We start from the raw sequence: 22,208 nt of genomic DNA, 5'->3' as shown, positions 1-22,208 counted from the left end.
CTCCTGGTTCCAACACTCTGGCCAAAGTTAATAATTTAGGGCTTAATAGGCTTTTATGACTTAGGTTGAGAATTTGAAGTGTATGTGTGTGTGTGTATACGTATTCATGCATGTACATATATACACACAGATAGATACATATCAGTTATTGTATAGAAGATATGATTTCCAACCCAGTGATTTATAAACAAACTTTCTGGAAATCCCCACTTAACAACGCACTTACAGCTCGTGTGGTGTTTAATTCCCTCCCCCCCCCTTTTTTTTGTTTGCATCAGACTTCTCATTTGATTAGCAGAAAGCTTGAGGCCTGTCATGAGATAGAGCATTTTGAGAACCAAGTGGTTTCCTGAACCTTTTTGCTCCGTCATCCACTAAAGATATCTTAGTGGAGAAGAGATGAACTAGACTCTTCTAAAAACGTCCTGTTTCAGGGGCACCTGGGTGGCTCGGTCGGTTAAGTGTCTGCCTCTTGGTTTCAGCTCAGGTCACGATCTCACAGCTTGTGAGTTGGAGCTCTGCATTGGGCTCCACGTTGACAGTGCGGAGCCTGCCTTGGGATTCTCTGTCTCTCTCTCTGTCCCTTCCCTGTTCGTGCTCTGTCTCTCTTTCTAAATCAAGAAACTTAAAAAAAAAAAGTGTCCTGTTTCAGTCCCAGTACCCATGGTAAGTCTGTCTTTGTATCTCTGATGACAGACAACTGTGCTAATTGCAGTCTCCTTTTATAGACAAGGAAGATGAGGTGCCCCTTGAAGCCCTTGTACCTAAGGGATACCCTTAGCCATAGGTTGATTTGGGGGGTAGGCAGCCCTCTCCTTGTCTGTCTTTCTTTCTTTGCTTTGCTTTGCTTTGCTTTGCTTTGCTTTGCTTTGCTTTTCTCTCTCTCTCTCTCTCTCTCTCTCTCTCTCTCTCTCTCTTTCTTAAAATAAAGCCACAGTGCATTCCTGGAGACATCGTGTGTCATCAAAATTGATTGATTGGTTGATTTTGTGTGTGTGTGCCTTACGCCCAGAGGTTTGCCTAACATTTTGCATGTGCTTTCCACTTTTTAACACCACATCTACACTTCTGTCTTTGGTTCAGATTGGGAAAGACAAACTGCATATATGGGCAGATTCTGTGAACATGAGTTTGATCTGACTTTCAGGCATGGTTTACTTTTCTTTTGATATCTCATCAGTCCACAGGTGTGGAAGGTGTTTAGTGACCATTCAGGTAGTATGAATGGATCTCTTTGGTGATTGTTTTGTATTTGTGTTGGGTTATAGAATATCTCATTTCAAGTCCTTGTATTTTAGAAGGCTGGGAAGTATGGGAGCAAGACTCAAATTTCTCTCGTACTGTGGGATCATAGTCATTTTCTTTTTGAGTACCGGGTGGGGCAGAATTTGAGCATTTCTGTGATCCAGCAAATCGGGCCCTAATACGTAGCATTTATGTGTCATCACCCCTCCTTAATATTAAGTTGGATGTTTTTGTTTGTTTGTTTTTAAAGCAATAGGATCCCTGTATACCCAAACCTATTTGTGTACCTGCTTGATATCACAGGCTGGATGTATACAGCACGCTATGAAAAGAGCCACACATTGAAAAGTTAAAGAAAATTAAACTTTATTTTTAAAATGTTTGTTAGAGAGAGAGAGAGAGAGAGAGAGTGCGCGTGTGCATGCGAGCAGGGGAGGGGCAGAGAGAGAGGGAGAGAAAGAATCCAAGCAGGCTCTGTGCTCTTAGTGGAGAGCTGACGCAGGGCTCGATCTCACAAATTTTGAGATCGTGACCCGAGCTGAAACCACGAGTCAGACACTTAACCTACTGAGCCGCCACCCAGATACCCCAGAAAATTAACCTTTAATTACTTGCGTATCTACATGCTCCCCCTTCTGGTTTGTTTGTCTTACCTAATGTTTACTGAAAACTACTTGTTTGTGAATGAATGACTCCCAGGATAACATACTCAAGGGTATTTTCCATGACCTACATGTGTGATATAAAATATAAGGTATTGAGACTGTATTTGGCACAAGGGTGTTAATATACAATCAGTACAAATGTCATTTATTCATCAAAAACTCAGTGAATATCTCTTTGCTAAGATGCAGAATTTCTGTCCTTAAAAAGCTCATCTCTACCTACCAGAGCTGACAGTGAAGTAATAATCGTACTGTGATGAGTTTTAAATTCTGACCCAGGAACCAAGAGGAGAGACACATTCTGTAGCCTGGAAAAACAAAAAAAAGGCTTTTAGGTAGCCTTTTTTTCCCCCCTCTTCCTCATGGATTGTGAGCCAAATGAAAGTAAAACTTTCTTAGTGTTGCTTTTTTGTTTTTTTTAAATGTTTATTTATTTGTTTTGAGAGAGAGAGGGAATCCCAAGCAGGCTCTGTGCTGTCAGTGCAGAGCCTGATGCGTGGCTCGATCCCACGACCTGAGCTGAAATCCAGAGTCGGACCCTCACCCGACTGAACCATCCGGGCGCCCCTTTAGCATTGCCTTTTAAAAATTTGTTGTAGTTTGTAATGTTTTAGAAGAAATGATGAACCGCCCTCCCCTGCCCCATGCAGCGTCACACGGAAGACCTGCGTTTACTCTGCATCTTGAGAATATCTGCATGCCTACTTTGAGAAAATGAAACTGGCAGAGTGTTGCTTAAGTAACACGGCTGCAGGGAACACCCAGCTGCCGAGCAGCAGGAGTGCAGTGGTCTGTCTAATGGGAAGTTCCTGGCCCCAGTCACTTAAGTCACTTAACTCTTTAACCAACATCAGCACCACACTTGTGTGGTTTTTCAGCTTAAAAAGTGGTTTCACAAAATGGACTGCGTTTCCTCCTCATAACTCCCGCGTGAGGCAGAAAGGGTACTGTCGTCCCTCCTCTGGCTTTTTGTCGGTGCGAATGCTCTTTTTGTTCTGTTTTGTTTCTTGCTCCCAGTTTCTTCTTCCCTGTGACAAAATACACCTAACATAAACCTTCCCGTCTTCACCCCTTGTTCAGTGGCACGAAGTACGTTCACACGGTCGTGCCACCGTCGCCGCCATCCTTCGCCAGAAGTCTTTCATCCTGTAAAGTGGGAACTCGATACCCCTTGAGCAGTAGCTCCCCACTGCCCTCCCCAGCCCCTGGCAACCACCTTTCTGCTTTCTGTGATTGGTATCCCTTCGCTGTCTTTTGCACATGAGGGCTCTGGAATCCATAGAGGTGGTGAATGGTCCAGCGTGTCACGGCTTGCAGGTGACTTGCACATCTGGGGCAGAAACCCAGCGTTCGGCCTTGTGCCCCAGCATGCTTCTCCTGAGTCACATGACAGGGTGGTGAGAAAGGGTGACTAATAATAGATTAGGTACTAGCTTTCTGTTAGAAAGAAGAAAACCCTCCAATAAGGGTTTTGGATTTTTTTAAATTAAAAACCAGCAAAATGACATTGTAGCTGCCTAGATGTCTTGCCAATCTGACATTCCATTGCTGTTTTAATTAATTAATTAATTAATTTTATTGCTGTTTGTTTTAAATAATGCAAAGGAGTACCATTTGCTTTGCTTAAGGAAAGAATCTGCAAAGATACAGGCTCTGGTTTTAGTTTCCAGCTCCGTCCCATTTGCCGTGTCTGTGAGCAGGAAAAACGGCATTTGTTGGGAGCAGTTTGTTTTTTTTCCCCGAAGAAACCCTAAGTGCTGCTGTCCACTTTCTTAGTGAGCAGGGTCGGAGGCGTGCTTTATATTTTACATGAAAATGAACTTTTGTTCTTTTCAACTGTTCTCATTTTGCTCTGGAATTCACATCCCCAGTGAGGACAGAAAAAAAAAAAAATTAAGTTGTCAGTGAAAGAGCACATCATCTGTTCACATTTCAAATAGTCTCTTTTGGAGTGATTCTGATTTTTTTCTGGGGGGGGGGTAGTGGGAGAGGTAAGTGCCCAGTCCAGTAAAAATTTAAACTCTGCATCAGGCCTGTATCTTCCTCCTCAAAGGTTCCCCTTGCCTCTCCTTCCCAGAAGCACCTGAGTGCAGGAACACGATCTGTGGGGACAGAGCCCTACTCTGGCTCTTGCCCTTCGGTTAATAGTCTCATCTAAGTGGATGTTTTTGCATTAACCTCTGGCCTTTTGCTCCTTTGCCCAAGAACCTGTGATGGCCGGATCTGTTGGTGTACCGTGACCCCGAGGGCTTGGCATTCCTCACTGGCATTGGCTGGTCCCCAGGTGCCCAAGGTCTGTGGCCACCCTCATTTGACCCTGTCTTTGCCCTTTGCTCCAGAGTCATGCTCTGCTGTCTTTTAAAAACATTATTTTGCAGTACATTCAAACTTCTCAAAAGAGTATGAGAATGACACAGAGAACTTTTATATACCCGTACCCCATTTTTCACAGTTTGCCACATTTGTTTGATTATTCTTTTTCTGTATGCACATTACTATATGTTGTTCTGAGTCATTTGGGAGTAGGATGCGGTCCAGAGAGGGTGGTCTAGAAGGGGGAATCGGAACCTTCTCCACGTGAGCGAGGGAGGGAATGTTGGTTCTTTCCTTTTCTCCGCTTTCCTCCAGCTCTGCTTGTTCCTGAGTTAAGCTGCTCTGCTTTCAGAACTGGCTTTGAGTCCTTTCTTTCCCTGGCTGTCGGCTCCTGGTTGCATTTCCAGTTGTTGGTCCTTTTAGAACAGTGTGGTTCTCAGGCCAGGTGTGGTTGTTGGGAGCAGATGTGAGTACTGCCGACCTCCACGCGCTTGTCTCTTTATTCAGGTAGGCAGAGTCCCCACTGGCATGGCAGGTTGGCCTGGGGGACACAGCAGACAGCTTGCTGACATGAACACAGGCTTTTTAGTTGGACTCTTGATCCAAATTTAGGCACTCATAAGCAGGATAAAACAACGTGACTTAGCAACACGGTAGTAAAACGTTGTAAGTTATTTAAAGTCTATATTTTCAGATATCATCTTTGAGATCATGAACTGTATGACTTTTATGTGTCTAACACCTGATAGAATGCTTGCAGCGTGCTGCTCCCAGATGTTTATGTGTGAAAATTAAATTTTAGTTTACTGAATGTAACCCTTTCATTTAGCGCATTACTTTTTTAGTTTTTATTTATTTATTTTTTTGATGTTTATTTATTTGAAGGGGGGAGACAGAGAGAGAAAGAGAATGAGAATCTCAAGCAGGCTCTGCACTGTCAGCACGGAGCCTGATACAGGGCTCGAACTCACGAACCATGAGATTGTGACCTGAGCTGAAATTAAGAGCTGGACTCTTAACCGCCCGAGCCACCCAGGGACCCGGTGGATTACTGTTTTAGATTGTGGTCCATTCCCTGCTTCCTTTTCCAGCTTGCTTGCTTGCTTTATTAATTAATTTTTGCTGAGTTGGTTACCTTGTTTTTTATCTTAATCCCGGTTTCTGATAAAAATGTAAAATTAGGGTGAAAGGAAGTACCTTTCCAGTGAATCTATTTTAATGGACCTTCCACTTCCATATTTCATATTAGGCTAAGGGGACACTTGGCATATACCTTGCTGACACCCACACAGGCCCTGTGGACTGCATTTTTCAGACCCGCCAAAGATGGAAATGGGGCTGATATCGAGAACTCCTGATAGCATCTACTGATTTCCATCCGTGAGAGCCAGTTCCTTTCAATAAAGGAATAAACCCATTTTCAGCCAATAGGTAGATACATTAAAAATCAGGTGGAAATCATAAACGTATATATAAAATAATAAGTTTGAAAACAGTTTGGGAATATAGTATTACAGGTATTTTAAGTTCAGAACTTTAAAATAGCACTGGAGTGTGTTACCAATGTAGGGAATAGAAAAGGTAAAATTAGAAAAACTGCAACATTTAAGTCCTGACTTTTTCAAAGTAGTGAAAATTTGGAAGGGTTCTAAGAGATGTAAAATTACATTAGAAACACACTGGGTAGCGATGCATTCTAACTTCCTCACTTGGAAAGGGCTAAAAATAATACACTCTTCTTATACATTTTTCCGGAGAACTATTGTAAGCTGTGTGTGATATAAAAGGGGTGATCAGAAGGTGTTTCCTTAAATTAATATTTAAATGTCCCCTTCATGAATTTGAACTTAAATTGCTCAAAATATATACTTTTTTCCCAATTACTAAAAATAGCTCATGATCATTTTTGAAAATTTGAAAAAAGTAAGAAAACCATGAAGAATATAAAAAATCACCCAAGCCCTACACATAATATGAAAGAAAGCCTACAGTTCTGATTGAGGAAGCCTTTGTACTAAGTCTCAGCAAGGATTATTTAGGGGCGGATTATTTAGCTTATAAATTCATTAATACCTGATTTATTAGAATAATTGTATTCTTTGTTGGTGCTTGCCCTTTGGCCTTTTCAGCTTTTTAGATCTTCCCTCTACAGGAACAGGGCTCTAGTGCAGAGTGAATGTTGACATCCCTTTGCCTTGATTCTGTAACACTGGCGACGGGTCTGGGATTGAGGTTGCCAGTACAGCATATTTGGGGTACCCGTTGATTTCTGGGCTGTTCTTGCTATACTAGCTGCAGCTGCCGTACCTCCCTTCTTCTTTGATATCTGGCGATGAGAGTGGCTATTTGAAAGGAATCCTCCACTGGGCAGAATTTGGTCTGGTGAGCAGTTTTCTTTAGTAAGAAACACAAGCTGATCATATGGTCCAAAATAGTAAGCAGTAGATTTCCTGGAAACCTGGTGGTGATGTCCACTGGAGTTTTGTGTTTATGGCTCCAGTGGACATGGTCCAGACTGTAAATTATATAAATGGTGCCTCCCAGAGAGTAACATTTGGCCTGTTTGCTTTCCTCCCTTTTCTCCCCCAAAGAGAGGAAAAAACATGAAGGATATGAAGTGTCTTTTTATTAGTTTTTGAAAATTTTATTTCTTTTTTTCCTTCTTTTGAAAATGGGATATCTTTTAATTCACTGTTCAGGAACATAGCACATTGCGTTGGATTTACTGGAGGAATTAAATTTGAATCGATTCTGCTAATTATGGTTTGAATGAGAGGAAAAAATTATAAAAAAGTAGCTGTAAGCTTTTCATTTGAAAATAGTTTTACCTAGTGATTAAAAATTACAGCAGTGTGAAACTCAATAATAAAAAGACAAATAGCCCATTTAAAAAATGGCCAAAGAACCTGAATAGACATTTCTCCAAAGATATACAAATGGCCATTAAGTAGCTAAAAGATGCTCAACATCCTTAGTCACTAGGTAAATGCAAGTCAAAACCACGATGAGATACTGTCACACCCACTAAGATAGACAATTTTAATAAGTGTTGGACAAGATGTGGAGAAATTGGAACTTCCCTACATTGCTGGTAAGAATGTAAAATCACATAGTCACTTGGAAAAATGGTCTGACAGTTCTTCAAAATGTCAAACATTAACTTACAATACGACTCAGCAGTTGTCTTCATAGGTGTGTACTCAAGAGGAATGAAATATATGTCTACATTAGAACTTGTTGATGAGTTTTAATAGCACTATTCAAAATATCCCAAAAGTGGAAATAACACATATATCCATAAACTAATGAAACAGTAAACAAAATGTTATATCCATACAATGCAATATTATTTGGCAATAAAAAGGAATGATGTACAAATATATCAACATGTATCTTGAAGACATTATGCTGAATGGAAAAGCCAGTCATGAGAGACCACATATTGTATAATTCCATTAATATGAAATATCCAGACCAAGAAAAATCTGCTCATATTGAAAGCAGATGGGTGACTGCCTAAAACAAGAGATGGAGGGGGAAATGTGGAGTGACAGCTAATGGATGGACAGTTTCTTTTGAGTGACAAAATACACATTGTGGTGATAGTTGCACACCTCTAAGAACATACTAAAAGCCATTGATTGTATACTTTAAATGGGAGAATTGTATGGTCTGTGAATTTATATCTCAATGAAGCTGTTTAAAAACTTAAAAAAAAATAAAGCAGTAAAATCAGGGCAAGAGAAGGACAAATGTTCCAACATACTCATCCCTGTAATTGAGATACAATGTATTGTTTTTCTTAGGCTCTGTCAACCTAATCGCAGTATTTTTCACTAGCTGAAAATACATTTCTTTTAACTTCTGAATATAATACCTTGCATAGGAGTAGAACAGACAAGTCATTCTATTTGGTTAAATTGTTTTTTTAATCTTTCTTATTTTTTAAGTAATGCAACGTGGGGCTTGACCCCATGACCTTGATATCAAGAGTTGCATGCTCTACTGACTGAGCCAGCCAGGTGCCCCTTGGTTAAATTTTTTTTTTTTTTTTTTAAATTTTTTGACGTTTATTTATTATTGAGAGACAGACAGAGCATGAGCAGGGGAGGGCAGAGAGAGGAGGAGACAGAATCTGAAGCAGGCTCTAGGCTCAGAGCTGTCAGCACTGAGCCCGATGGCGGGGCTCCAACTCTCAAACCGTGAGATCATGACCTGAGTAGAAGTCGGACGCTTAACCGCCTGAGCCACTCAGGCGCCCCTACATTTTTAACAATTGTGCTCACTTTGGTGGTACAGATTATAAAACTGAAGTGATCTAACGATCGTTTTGCATGGAGGATATCTGAACGTCAGAGCAGTGTTCCATATAATAGAAACCTTTAGTAAAGGAAATAAGATCAGACCTGAATAAATGTGTATAGATGTGAAAATGTAGTATTGTAGAGATAGTGTTAAAAAAAAAAAAGCCCAAAATTCAGGGGCGCCTGGGTGACTCAGTTGGTTCAGCGTCCATTTTCTGCTCAGGTCACGATCTCTTTGTTCATGAGTTCCAGCCCCACATCGGGCTCTGTGCTGGCAGCTCAGAGCCTGGAGCCTGTTTGGGATTTTGTGTCTCCTTCTCTCCGCACCTCCCCCACTCATGCTTGCGCGCGCTCTCTCTCAGAAGTAAATAAACATTAAAAAAATAAAAAACACAAAAACCCCCAAAATTCAACCCAGTAAATTTGAAGATCTAATTGGCTTCATTAAGAGATTGATGAATGGGGCAGCATCCCATCTAGCAAGTAGAGGAGTTGTAAGAAAAGGGAAGGTTTTTATAGGGAGAAGGTGGGGGCCAGAAAGTTATTAGCAAAGAAAAGGATTGTTCCAGATGAGATTTCTTTCCCTTAGGAGGAATAGCGACAGGTCTTATCATGCAGATGACCTCATCTTCCTCTGGGGGATGGGGAATGCCCTTCTGGCCACTCAGTGATGCAGACTCATCCCAGATGGGGAAATTTCCTGAGCGACTGGTTAAGACTGCCTTTCTGGGGGAGGTTGAATCTAGAGTTGGATTAGTTATTAAACCCCAGTTTGGGACTCAGCCTAAGTGACGCCATTTTGGGCCTGTGATTTTCGTTTTAACAATGTCAGAGATTTATTTATCAATGAGGAAATCAGCAAGATGTTAAAACTGGTTCCAAGAGCATTTGGGTAACTGAAGAATGTTGGAATAAGGTTTTTTATTATACGCAAAATTTACTAATCTCCTGCAAGGCAGTAAAACCATAACCTTACCAGACCAAAAAATCTACAAGTTCTTCTCTTCTGTTACTTAATGTGAACCTTAGTTGGTAGTAAATAACAAATCAAGCAAAGGTATATATGCCTTACAGAATTCCTGGGATGCCTGGGTCTCTCAGGCAGTTATGGCTAAGCCTCTGACTCTTGATTTCTGCTTAGGTTATGATCTCATGGTCTGTGAGAATGAGCCCCGCATTAGGTTCTGTGCTGACAGTGTGGAGCCTGCTTGGGATTCTCTCTCCCTCTCTCTTTACTCCTCCCTCCTTTCAAAATAAATAAACATTTAAAAATAAATTAAAAAAAAAATTCCTTGGTGCGCCTGTTACTGCTCCAAGAGCATTGAGAGGATGTGTGTTCTTCCTTTTGTGTTATTTCCAAGCCAAGAGTAGCTGAAGGATGAGTTATTCATTGGTGTTGGGATAATTGCCTATCCATGTGGGAAACAATTACATTTAGCTCTCACTGTATGCAAAAGATTCCAGATATACTCCTGTCATTTTCTCTCTGTATTGGAAGCATTTGTCATAAAAAAAGAAGAAAATGGGTTCTTGATGAAATATGATGTAGTGTAGGTGAGTGAATTAGGTCTACATCAAAAAATACCGTTGAATAAAAAAATCAGTTTGTAGCGTGATATACTTACTGGGATATTAATACAAATTTTAAAATACTGTAGAGTTTCTGGGACTTCATGGACATGTATACAAAAACATAAAGGACTAGAAGGATCTAATCTAAACTTTTGTACCTCTGAATGTGTGAATAAAATCTAACATTATTAATAATTAAGTTCTGCTAAATTCAAGTCTATTGTGTCTGGTGAAGACACTGTAATTGTAACTCTCAAACATGCAGCATTTACCTGGCATAGCGGGCTTGAATTTAGCAGAACTTAATAAATTTCAGTGTTTTATATATATGGTATGTCATATATTGTCAAATCACTGGGGCAAAAGATGTGGTCTTTTAAAAATTATCTTAGGCGGGGCGCCTGGGTGGCGCAGTCGGTTAAGCGACCGACTTCAGCCAGGTCACGATCTCGCGGTCCGTGAGTTCAAGCCCCGCGTCAGGCTCTGGGCTGATGGCTCAGAGCCTGGAGCCTGCTTCCGATTCTGTGTCTCCTTCTCTCTCTGCTCCTCCCCCGTTCATGCTCTGTCTCTCTCTGTCCCAAAAATAAATAAACGTTGAAAAAAAAAATTTTTAAATTATCTTGGGAAAAATGCCAAAGATTAAAAAATACACAGCACTCTCTTGTACTACATATTCAAATTTTATAAGTAGATAAAAAAATTGAATATTAAAAGGTAATAGCACTGGTAAAATTATGGTATATAATGTTTATGGAGGGAGGTTGTTTCTAAGTACGCCCTCAAAATCAGAAATGTTAAAGGAAAATAATTAGTTTTCATTAAATAAAAATTTCAAAATTTGAAATTGAGGAGAATTTTGTAATTAAAACTGAAGGTAAATGGTACAGTAATTTCAGAGACCATGTTTTGCTGGCCCTTATAAATAAATCTGTAATAGAACAGATGGGCAAGAGTGGTCCAAATGGATAGATGACCTTTTGAATAGATCTTTTTCCTTTTTGCTCCTAAGCAGAGGTAGCTGTCACTGCCCTAGAGTCTGGTTTATGTAAGTGCTCAGTGCTTCCTCTATTCTGGTGAAATAGTCTTGTGATGGAAAATAACCAGCCTAAAGTACATTTCTTCCTAGCTGTGGGGTTTTCTTTTCTCCTACCACCCACATCCAACCACCTTTGTAAGAAGAACCTTGATTTTCCCCTAACCTGATGTATAACATTTGGGGAACTTGATATATTCAAGACAAGATGAATGTTGAATATAAAATATTACAAGGTATTGGGAGGTCTGAAAGGTGGGCTATAATCAAACTCCACTTAACTGAGGGCATTGCACATCTTAGAATTAAAAAAAAAAAAATAAAGCTTTCCTAAAAGGGCAGTCAATAACCCTTTTCTCTCTAGGCTTGGGTACAGTTAAGAACGGAAGCAGGAGGCTGGTGATTCTATTACAATACGGGCGTTGGGGGCAGGGGGAGCTTATTCTTACTCCATGAAAATTTCCTTTTCTAGCATGACCCCGCCTCCATGTGTCTGTGGTGGGAGCCCTGGGTCGATGAAATGGCCTAAGCGTCTGCCAACCAGATCAGTCTCCACCTCCTGAATGTTACTGTAGAACTCTGTGGTGTATATATAAAGAGAAATGAAGCTGTTTTTAAAAAGAGGATCCCTAACAAAACACACGCTCTTTAACTCAAGAATTTATCCTCAGGAAACGATCAGGCAAGTCAGTAAAGAGCTTATTACAATATTGTTTGTAATCGCAAAACATCGGGAGCAATTTACATGCCCCCAAAATAAGGGGCAGGTAACAAATTATGTTACAGTAACTATAAGAAAAGATTCAGGATAAATTAAACATACAGTGAAGGAAACTAGAATATATCACCCCAAAATATGCCTGTTTGACCTGTAAATCATTCTGAGCTGAAGGCAATCTAGAAGGAGCAAACGCTGTAATAGCTCTCCCTTTTCTGCCTAAAGGCTGGAAATAAATTATCCTTTTACTGGAGAAAGACATTTGTATCTGCAAGCCTTTGAAAGTGACCCTTGTCTTCCTAGTTACTTCATCGTTTTCTACCCCTACCCCAGGCCCTTTGTCTTGCCAATTTTTCACAGATTTGAAAACTTCCTGCTGGTCTTCATTCTCCGGTGAAGGCCCTCGTGTACTTATACCAGTTCAACAAAATTTATATGCTTTTCTCCTGATAATCAGGCATTGTCCATTTTATCTTCAGACCCAGCCGGGGACTCTAAGAGGGTCAGAGAAAAGTTTTTCCTTCCTTTCAATAATATTCCATTTATTTTTATGGAAAAAATTTTTTTAAACATTGATTCATTTTATGAGAGACAGAGAGAGACAGAGCCTGACCGGGGGAGGGGCAGAGAGAGAGAGAGAGAGAGAGAGAGGACACAGACTCTGAAGGAGGCTCCAGGCTCTGAACTGACAGCACAGAGCCCGACATGGAGCTTGGATTCAGGGACCGTGAGATCATGACCGTGAGATCATGACCTGAGCCACCCAGGTGCCCCTCAATAATATTCCATTTTAATAAAATATAAAAATATCTGTATAGATTTACTTGGGAAAAGTTCTGGAAGGATATTTATATACAAGATACAATGTTGTCTTGTTGTCTTTGGGTGGAGAGCTTTGGGGGAGCTGATTTTGGTTCATTTTCTGTGTGTGTGTACTAGAAAAAAAAAGTTATTTTATTGGTGCTGTGTTTCAGGAATGTTCACAATGTAACAGTAGATAGATTTTTGTTACTTGATTTTCTGAATTGATTAGAAATGGAGGTGAGATGTACTAAATAATTGGAGGGCTTATGTTGTATACTTGAATTTATGTGGTCTTTTCCTGTAAGACAAAGAAATAAAAACCTCATTCTGCTTTTTTTATTAATAGGTTTTCTCGCACAGATATGGCAGCAAGCAGCCAACCCTTTGCATCACTTGACACAAAACAGTCCACTGGACGGCACGGATCATCTAACGTGAACAGGTCAGGAAGAGGTGCAGGTGTTTTAGGGATGTCGGGAGAGGGGTCCAAGCCGTTGGTGAATTGTAATGTTGATGTTAGAACAGGGCTTTGTGTTTTGCTGACTGATGTCCATTTGACAAAGTAGGAGGGGGAGACGGAGCTGCCAAGGGGGCTCTGAAGAGGTGGCCCTGTCAAAGCAAAAGGAGCACAACTAAATGACAACATTTGGGGCATAGCTCTCTTTTGAGTCTCTTTTATTTAAACAAGTTTTAGATCATTAATTTCACATATAAAATAATATAACCACATTGCCAGGCATTGAAGAAAATGGAAGAAAGGAGAAACAGCCACCGTAGATATGACCTCTTAAACACAGACTGTTATTTTGGTGTATTTCATTCTAGTCTTTTTCCTCAGCATGTATCTTTTTTTTTCTTTCTTTTCTTTTCTTTTCTTTTCTTTTCTTTTCTTTTCTTTTCTCTTTTCCTTCCCTTCCCTTTCCCCTTCCCCTTCCCTTCCCTTCCTTTTCCTTTTCCTTTTCTTTCCTCCCTTCCCCTTCCCTTCCCTTCCCTTCCCTTCCCTTCCCTTCCCTCCCCTCCCCTCCCCTCCCCTCCTCTCCTCTCCTCTCCTCTCCTCTCCTCTCCTCTCCTCTTTTCTTTTCTTTTCTTTTCTTTTCTGTCTAATGTTTACTTATTTATTTTGAGAGAGAGAGTGAGAGAGTGTGAGCGCACACAAGTAGGGGAGGGGCAGAGGGAGAGGGAGAGAGAGAGAATCCCAAGCACGTTCCTTGCTGTCAGCACAGAGCCCAATGCAGGGGTTGAACTCACCAACTGTGAGATCATGACCTGAGTTGAAATCAGGAGTCGGAAGCTTAGCCTACTGAGCCACCCGGGCACCCCCTGGTCATATACTTTTTGATATGGATGCAACCATAGGGTTTTCATTGAATATTGTAGTATGATATTTTTTCTACTTAATATTCTTGTAACCTTGGCTTAAGGAGCATTTTAAGAAATGTTGAATATAGAAAATTCAGGAAATATAGAAAAGCACAAAGGAGAAAATAAAATGTGTATTACCATCACTGTAACTTTTTTGTGTTTTGATATTACTTCTTTTTTTCTTCATATATAGAGATACTGATTTTTTATTAATTGGGATCATATTAAATATCCTATTTAGTAACCTCGTTTTTATTTTATTATTATTTTTTGCCCTGCCCCTCCACCTTTTTTTTTGTAGTCTGCCTTTTTTTTTTTTTTTAAATTTTATTTTTCCCTAATCTCTATACCCAACGTGGGGTTTGAACTCATAACCCTGAGATCTAGCGTCACATGCTTCACTGACTGAACCAGCCTGGTGACCTGCTTTTTGAAAGTTAATATATCATGACATTTTTCCTGTCCATTAATATTTTTTGTAATAATTTCACATTGAATTGCTAAGTAATGTATTCTTTTCCTGCCCATTCTCCAATTAATGTAACTAATTGTTTCTTTTTCAAAATGTATGTTGTTCCTTTATCATTTATGATCATTTATTGAGGCAACCCTGTTAAAGCTATGCTTTAGTACCACGAGAAAGTGCTTTTTATCTGTCCTTACAGGTTTATTGAACTTTAAGTTGTACAGTAGATCTTTAGCATTTCAGAGTCTGCATTTGAAATCTCAGCTATTTGTGAGTGTGTTCGTAACACTCCTGAAGTTGGCAGCCTGTCGCAAGACTCAGCTCTCACCGTACAGAGACGGGGTGCAATAATTTGAAGATTGATGAATGGAAATGAGGTTGAAAATAACTTCCGAGGATCTTTAGGCATTTATTTTTCACATTACTCTTTCATTCCATATGTCCCTGCTTATGGAAATCTGAGCTTTCTTTAGAAGTAGGAGTTTTCTCCCTCAGAGTTAACCTCTAAGTCATCTGATAGTTTCCTAGGTAACTACTGCATCAACATTTATAGGTCTTCCTTGACTTATGATGGGCTTATGTTCCAATAAACCCACTGTAAATCAAAAATCCATTTAATACACCTGTCCTGTCGAACATCATAGCTTAGTCTCGCCTACCTTAAATGTGCTCAGAACACCTACATTAGCCAGCCTGCTGCTAGGAAAGTAACTGAGGTGGGATTTTGTTTTCACGTTTGAAGGCATGAATTTGGAGAGGTTGGTGGCATGGAAATTCGACTTTCAGTACTTTTAAATAAATCATACTGCTCATTTACTTGCCGAAATATTTTCCTGTTAAAAGTTGTTACACAAAACATTTTGGAGAGGGCTCTAATTTTCAAGAGCAAAACTTCTGTCAGTCATAAATAACTAACAGGTAATTTTTAATAAAGGTTAAAATCATAATGATTATACAAACATAAAAACGAACGCATGTTAAAGATTTTGCTTAACTCATTAATCAGTGAGGGAGCTAGGTGGATGTTATAATAGATTCAAAGGAGAAATCCAAAACAGCACAAATTTATATGGACTTAAGGAACGTTGAAATTAATGTCCAAAGTCAGCAAAACTAACTCCTTACATGAAGGAGAAAAGGTCGTTGAAGCTGCCTACTGAGTTTACATGTCTGTAGACAACAGTTACTTTGCATTGCTATCAGTTACTTATGATTTACAGAGTTGTGATGCAACACTAAAAAAACACTGATTAAAAAATGGTTGGAGGACCTGAATAGATATTTTTCCAAATATCTATTTGGACCCCTATGCAAATATCTATTTGCACCCCTATGTTTATTGCAGCATTATTTACAATAGCCAAGATATGGAAGCAGCCTAAGTGTCCACAGATTAATGGATAAAGAAGATGGTGTATATATGTACTATGGAATATTACTCAGCCATAAAAAGGTTGAGATCTTGCCATTTGCAAACACAGATAGACCTGGAGGGTATAATGTTAAGTGCAATAAATCAGATTGAGAAAGACAAATACCATGATTTCACTTACATGTGGAGTCTAAAAAACAAGTGAATAAACAAAAAAAAAAAAATGCAGATTCAGACTCATAAGTATAGAAAACAAACTAATGGTTGGCTAGAGGGAAGGGGCATGGATGAATGGGCAAAATGGGTGAAAGAGAGTGGGAGATACAGGCTTCCACTTAGGGAACAAATAAGTCATGGGCATAAAAGGCACAGCATAGGGAATATAGTTTATAATATCATAATAGCATTGTATGGTGACAGATGGTAGCTACACTTGTGAGCAGTTAGCATAACTATAGAGAAGTTGAATCACAGTGTTGTATACCTGAAACTAATGTAACATTGTGTGTTGACTATACTCAAATTAAAAAAGAAAACACAAAGGGCCTGGGTGGTTCAGTCGGTTAAGCATCCGACTTAGTCTTAGGTCATGATCTCGTGGTTTGTGGGTTTGAGCCCCACATCCGGCTCTTTGGTGACAGCTTGGAGCTTGGAGCCTGCTTCGGATTGTGTTTCCCTCTCTCTGTGCCCCTCCCCTGCTTGCGTGCATGCACTCGTTCTCTCTCTCTCTCTCTCTCTCTCTCTCTCTCTCTCTCAGAAATAAAATAAACATTGAAAAAAAAACTAAAAAAGAAAACACAATGTGCAGAGTTGCAAGACAGTTCCTATAGAATCAAAAGCAATCTGAAGGAGTCTCTTCTACAGTCTAGATGATAATCAGCTTTCCACTGAAGCACATGTTTCCCCCTGCATAATCAAACTGAAACATAATAACTTTCCCTGTCCTACAAATCAAGGTAGTTCCCACCCTTGTGGTCTTTGTGAGGGCTATCAGCCTTATTTGTTGATTTATTCCATCCTCATGACATTTTCACGAAGGTGGTGGTATTCCCATTTTACAGATAAGAAAGGCTTTAGAAGGTTTCAGAAGGGTTAGAATCCCAGTCTTTCTTTCTCCAAAGGGTACACACACACACACACACCCACACACACACACACACACACACACCGGCAACAACTTCTAATAGTAAAAGCTATTGAAATGCTATGTATTTTTTTCTTGATCCTTAGGTCAACATCAGTGAAGGTGGATCTCAAGTGTGGCCTAGAAGAATGTTCAGTGGCACTGAACTTATTTCTGAGTAACAAATTCACGGATGCCTTAGAGTTGCTTCGACCATGGTAATTAACTTAATTTCTTTTAGATAAAATACATTTTTACAGACGTTTCTGATGAGTCTTTGACATATCGCTTGTCAGTCAGCATATCTGCATTGCCGCCTGAATATTTCTAAGCTAATTTGGTTGAGACGCCTTACTTTTGGTCAGTTTTAATATCCAGTTAAAAAAAAATCTGTTTTTTTTTCCAAATTTAATCAGTAGAAAGTTTCTGATTCTCATATTTTAATTTCTGTATGTGTTCAAATATTGTCGTCTCATATAGTTTTGTGGAGTTTCATTTTGCTCTTTCCAGTGAGATACTTTAATGGATATGCCTCTAAAGCTTAAACACCTTTGACAGAAGTTCCCTTTGAAATGGGGATGGGAAGAATTAGAATATACTAATCTCAAATGTTAAAAACTTTTCTTTAAAAGAAATTTAAGATAATAAAAAAATGTTATTGGGACTCCCTATTTATGTGATAAATAAGTTAAGCAGTTTAATTTCAGTTGATAATACCTGTTAATTGTTCAAATGTGGCAGCAAAACCTGTGCTTAGCCCGTTTACTAGGTGTCACCTTGAGCACTGTCCCCAACTCCGCAGTGTGACTGTAGCTGGACAGGAGTAATCATACCTTGTGCCTTCAAACGCAACACTTAACATGGACGAAACTTAGACCTTCTAATAACAGTTTTCTAGAAGGTTGCTCGGGTACAACAGCGGAAATCTCCTTTCTTTGGTCGGTAGAGTACTGTGATTCTGATCATGGACTTTCAGTCCTCCTACGCTCATTATGGTGAGTGTTGCATAATGTATAGAATTGCCGAATCGCTTTATTGCACACCTAAAACTAAAATGACATTGTATGTCACTACCTACTTCAATAAAGAAAATGAAATTACCTCCCGAGAAGCTGGTGTGGTAGTTCTATTAAGATGTAGGAGAGCTGTGATCACATAGTATTTCAGGGGTTAGGACCAGAGGATAAGAGATGCTACAGCCCGAGAAAATGGCCCAGTGTTGTCTCCAACACTGTCCACCCTGCCTGTCTCCTGCCTCGTTTCCCTCTGTCCTTCCCAGACCCTCAGACTTCTTTCTCTGTCCATCTTCTGTCTCTGCTTCCTGGTCTTCCTCCTCTTTGCCTGCCTACCTTTTCCTGTTTGTCTGTCTTCTCTCAGCCTGCCTGCCTGTCTCCTTCACTTTTTATTCACACAAGACCCCACTCTCCTCTGCCTCAGACACCCCAGCTGGTGGTAACATGGAATGACAAGAAGTGATTGAGTGTTTTATTTAGTCAAGATTCTCTCATCTTGATGCATGTTTCACTGTTAAACATAGGTTTTCCCACTTGCATACTTTTTTTTTTTTTCCCTCTTGGAGCTTTTGGTTTAAAATGCGAGGTTTAAGACCACAATGAATGATTAACTTTGGGCTGCTGTTACTCTTTGTGGTCTTTTGAACAGCCAGTGACCTTGCTATTCAGGACAAACTGCAAATTACCGAAGGATGTTTAGAGTATTTCCATGAGGGAAAAGAAGAATGTGGCTTGTGTTTATTTTGCATAGCAGCGGGCTGTGTTGGGTTATATTTGAATTAAAAACAAAACTGCGCATTAATATTTCAAGTCTTGTAAATAACTAATTGAGTGTTGTAAATAACACGATGAGAAGTTTTGAGAAAAGAGATGGTAAGGTTTTCACAGTCTGAGAGTCTGGGATGTGTCATACCTTAAGACTAATTAATGCCCGTAAGAGTCTAAGCAGTTCTTCCTGATAATTTAGTAATTTGAATTATCAAGAACTTTATTCAGGAACTGTGGATAATGGGATTAGATTACATACGAAGTCTGGAATGTACTTTCGTCTGGGCCCTTTGTGGCCAACCTAATTTATTGCAAAAGTCTTGCTTCCCTTTGGCCTCCAGCTGGGAGTGGAGATGAACCGGTTTTAAAAATGGGTCTTTATCTTTCAAAAAATATATCAGAATCTCTCTGTCACAAAATACATTTCCAGTGGCCTGTATTTTAGTACTTCTATCAGCACTAAAGATAGGAAGTAGATTCCCGGTGTTTGGGAAAAATTGATTTGCTTTGAAATGTTTTCTACTAAAAGAGTCCGCAGGCTGCCCCCTTGTGCTGAAATGGGGAAAAACAATTGTCAGCTTCTGCTTCAACCTGGAACATTCAGTGCTGCCTGGGTGGCAGTAATTTGGAAAGTCCTTGATACTTGAGTTTTTTTTTTTGGGGGGGGGGGGACGTGTCTTTCACAGTCTATATTATTTCAGTGATTATGGTTAAGGAGTAAAATTTATCGCTATACAAGTCATGATATGACTTCTACTAGGATTTCTTCTGGTCAGTATCAGACAAGACCTGAATGCTCTTAAACTGCATTGAAACGTATTAATTCCTTTTCTTTTTTTTTTTTTTTGCCCCCCAGGGCTAAGGAGAGTATGTACCATGCCTTGGGCTACAGTACTATTGTGGTGTTGCAGGCCGTCCTGACCTTCGAGCAACAGGACATCCAAAATGGCATTTCTGCCATGAAGGATGCATTACAGACCTGCCAAAAGTATGAACTGAGTAATTAAATACTTGAGGTGCAACTACAAACCTTTATGTCTGTGTGACAGAGTGAGCGTGGTTTGCCTGATGGAAAGCTCTGTTTGAAGTTGGCCACAATTGTAGTAAGGGACTTGTACTTCCAAGCCTCCTGGCCTCACATAGTTGTATCTAATAGAGTTGAAAGTTCCTGTTGGGAATTATAGAAGATTCTTGTTTGGCCAAGCAGTTGGCATCTGTGCCTCCACGTGTTTTTCCCTCCCCCCCCCCTTTTTTTTCCCATTGGTAACTTCAGTCACAGCAAGCATCTCCCAAGGGTCTCCGTGGCGCAGATGAATTCAGCTCCTGCCTGCCAAGCCAGGCCAAGGAACTCTCTTTTTTTATATGGGCGGATGCTGCCTGTTCGGAAGGGAGAGTTTTATTTGTCTAAAAGGACATATCTAAACACTTCTGGTTGGTGAAAATGAGATGGATTTTCAGTTTTATTTTAATCTTTGCTCTGTGTGTATAGCAAGACCCCAGCAACAGCTGTTAACCAGCACTGGTGACACTTAATGTGAAACTATATCCTCATGGAATTATGTTGCAACCCTGCAAATGAAGAGTTTCCCAATATCACACTCTAAGTCGATTCTTAACCTGTGGGTGCCTCTTACCAGAGAAATACTGATTTCAGCATCGTGCAGGTGCTTGGCAGGGCTAGTGTTCATTGCGTTGTGTGAGTTTGTCCACTCACGTGTCCAGTAAGTGTGGATGGAGTGCCCACAGGAGATCGGCTCAGGGCTGGGTGCCGGGTACACAGTGTTGAAAAGGGTGCTCTCTGCCCTTTAGGGTTTAGAGTTTGAGGTTTGCAGTTCCTCCTTGGTAACTCTTTGGTATGACTGAGACTGAAATGAATGTCCAATGAAAGTGAACTCGGCCTGATTTATTATTATTTTTTCTTTCTATTTCCCACCGCCCTTCTACTTTTTCTCCACAGATACAGGAAAAAATGCACAGTTGTGGAATCGTTCTCAAGTCTTCTTTCTAGGGGCTCATTGGAGCAGCTGACTGAAGGTGAGACTCATTTAAAAGATTAATGTTTCCCTGTCTTGGGAAGGTTAAAACGTGATCATACTCCTAAAATTCGATACTTAAGCATATAATGTAAAGTAAGTGGAGTATCTTTTTCTCTTTCCCACCATAACTCCCCCTGCAGGAGTGACCACTGTTAATAGTTGGGTTAATGGCTCAAGATTACCCACCTAGCGGAGCGAGGTTCCATCTGCCTTTCTGCAAGCCACAGCTCTTTCCGTTGTACCTCACACATTTTCTTGTAGGCTTGTAGTAAAGGGAACAGAGTGTTCATGTATGGCTGAGAGAGACATCTTGAAAATAGATGGGGCTGCGTTCTTACCTTTTTATAATGTCTTTGACATGACACTTTAGAAAATCTGGAATAAGGTAGGAGGTTACTTCTTCCTAATTATTAAAAAAATAAAACAAACGAGAAGATGCTACTATACACCTGTTAGAATGTCCATAATCTGAAACATCAAAAACACCATGGTTGATGAGAATGCAAAATTGTATAGCTACTTTAGGGGAGACAGTTTGGCAATTTCTTACAAAACTATACATGCTTTGTTTGGCCTTAGAAACCAGTAATCAGTCTCCTCAATATTTACACAACGGAGCTGAAGACTTAGGACCAGCACAAAAATCTGCACGTAGATGTTTACAGCAGCTTTATTTGTAATTTGCCAAAACTTGTCAGCAACCAAGATGTCTTTCAGTAGGTGAATGGCTAAATAAACTGTGGCGCATGTAGACAAATGGACGATTAATTAGTGCTAAAAAGAAATGAGCTATCAAGCCACAGAAAGACATAGAGCAACTTTAAATGCGTATTACTAAGTGAAAGACGCCAATCTGAAAGGGCTCCGTGCTGGATGATTGCAAGCATATGACATTCTAGAAAAGGCAAAACTGCAGAGACAGTGAAAAGATCAGTGGTTGCCTGGGGATGGGGTGTAGGGATGAATAGGTGGATGGAGCACAGAGGATTTTTAGGGTAGTGAAAAGACTTTGTATGATATCATGATGATGGATACGTGTCTTTATACATTTGTCCAAACCCATAGAATGTACAACACCAAGAATGAGCTCTAATGTAAACTGTGGACTTTGGGTAATTATGATGTGTGAATGGAGGTTCATCAATCGTACCACTCTGGTGGGGGATGTTGATAACGGGGGAGGTAATGGATGCATGGGGCAAGGGATACATGAGAAATTTCTGTACCTTCCCTTCAGTTTTTCTATGAATCTAACACTGCTTTAAAGAATAAAGTCTTAATTAGAAAATAATAAAAATAAATGAGCTTGTGACTATAGCATATTCTGAAAAACAGGTTAATTTAGACTTTTACATCCAAAGCCATGCTTAATTAACATTTTAATGCAGGCTGAAGATATTTCCTTCAGTAGACT

General features: G+C 39.9%; 1 protein-coding gene across 1 annotated transcript in view; it reads left to right on the top strand.

Annotated features, from left to right (window-relative positions):
* Positions 1–22,208, top strand: part of TTC39B (tetratricopeptide repeat domain 39B) — a 129,430-nt gene that overhangs the window by 54,208 nt on the left and 53,014 nt on the right. The window contains 4 exon segments of the mRNA XM_043566468.1: positions 13,001–13,096; positions 17,085–17,195; positions 19,615–19,746; positions 20,716–20,792. Of these exon segments, the coding sequence (XP_043422403.1) occupies positions 13,001–13,096; positions 17,085–17,195; positions 19,615–19,746; positions 20,716–20,792 (416 nt within the window).

The sequence above is a fragment of the Prionailurus bengalensis genome, chromosome D4 (assembly GCF_016509475.1).
Source record: "Prionailurus bengalensis isolate Pbe53 chromosome D4, Fcat_Pben_1.1_paternal_pri, whole genome shotgun sequence".
In the NCBI taxonomy this organism is placed as follows: Eukaryota; Metazoa; Chordata; class Mammalia; order Carnivora; family Felidae; genus Prionailurus; species Prionailurus bengalensis.
This window is presented reverse-complemented; position numbering and strand designations above follow the sequence as displayed.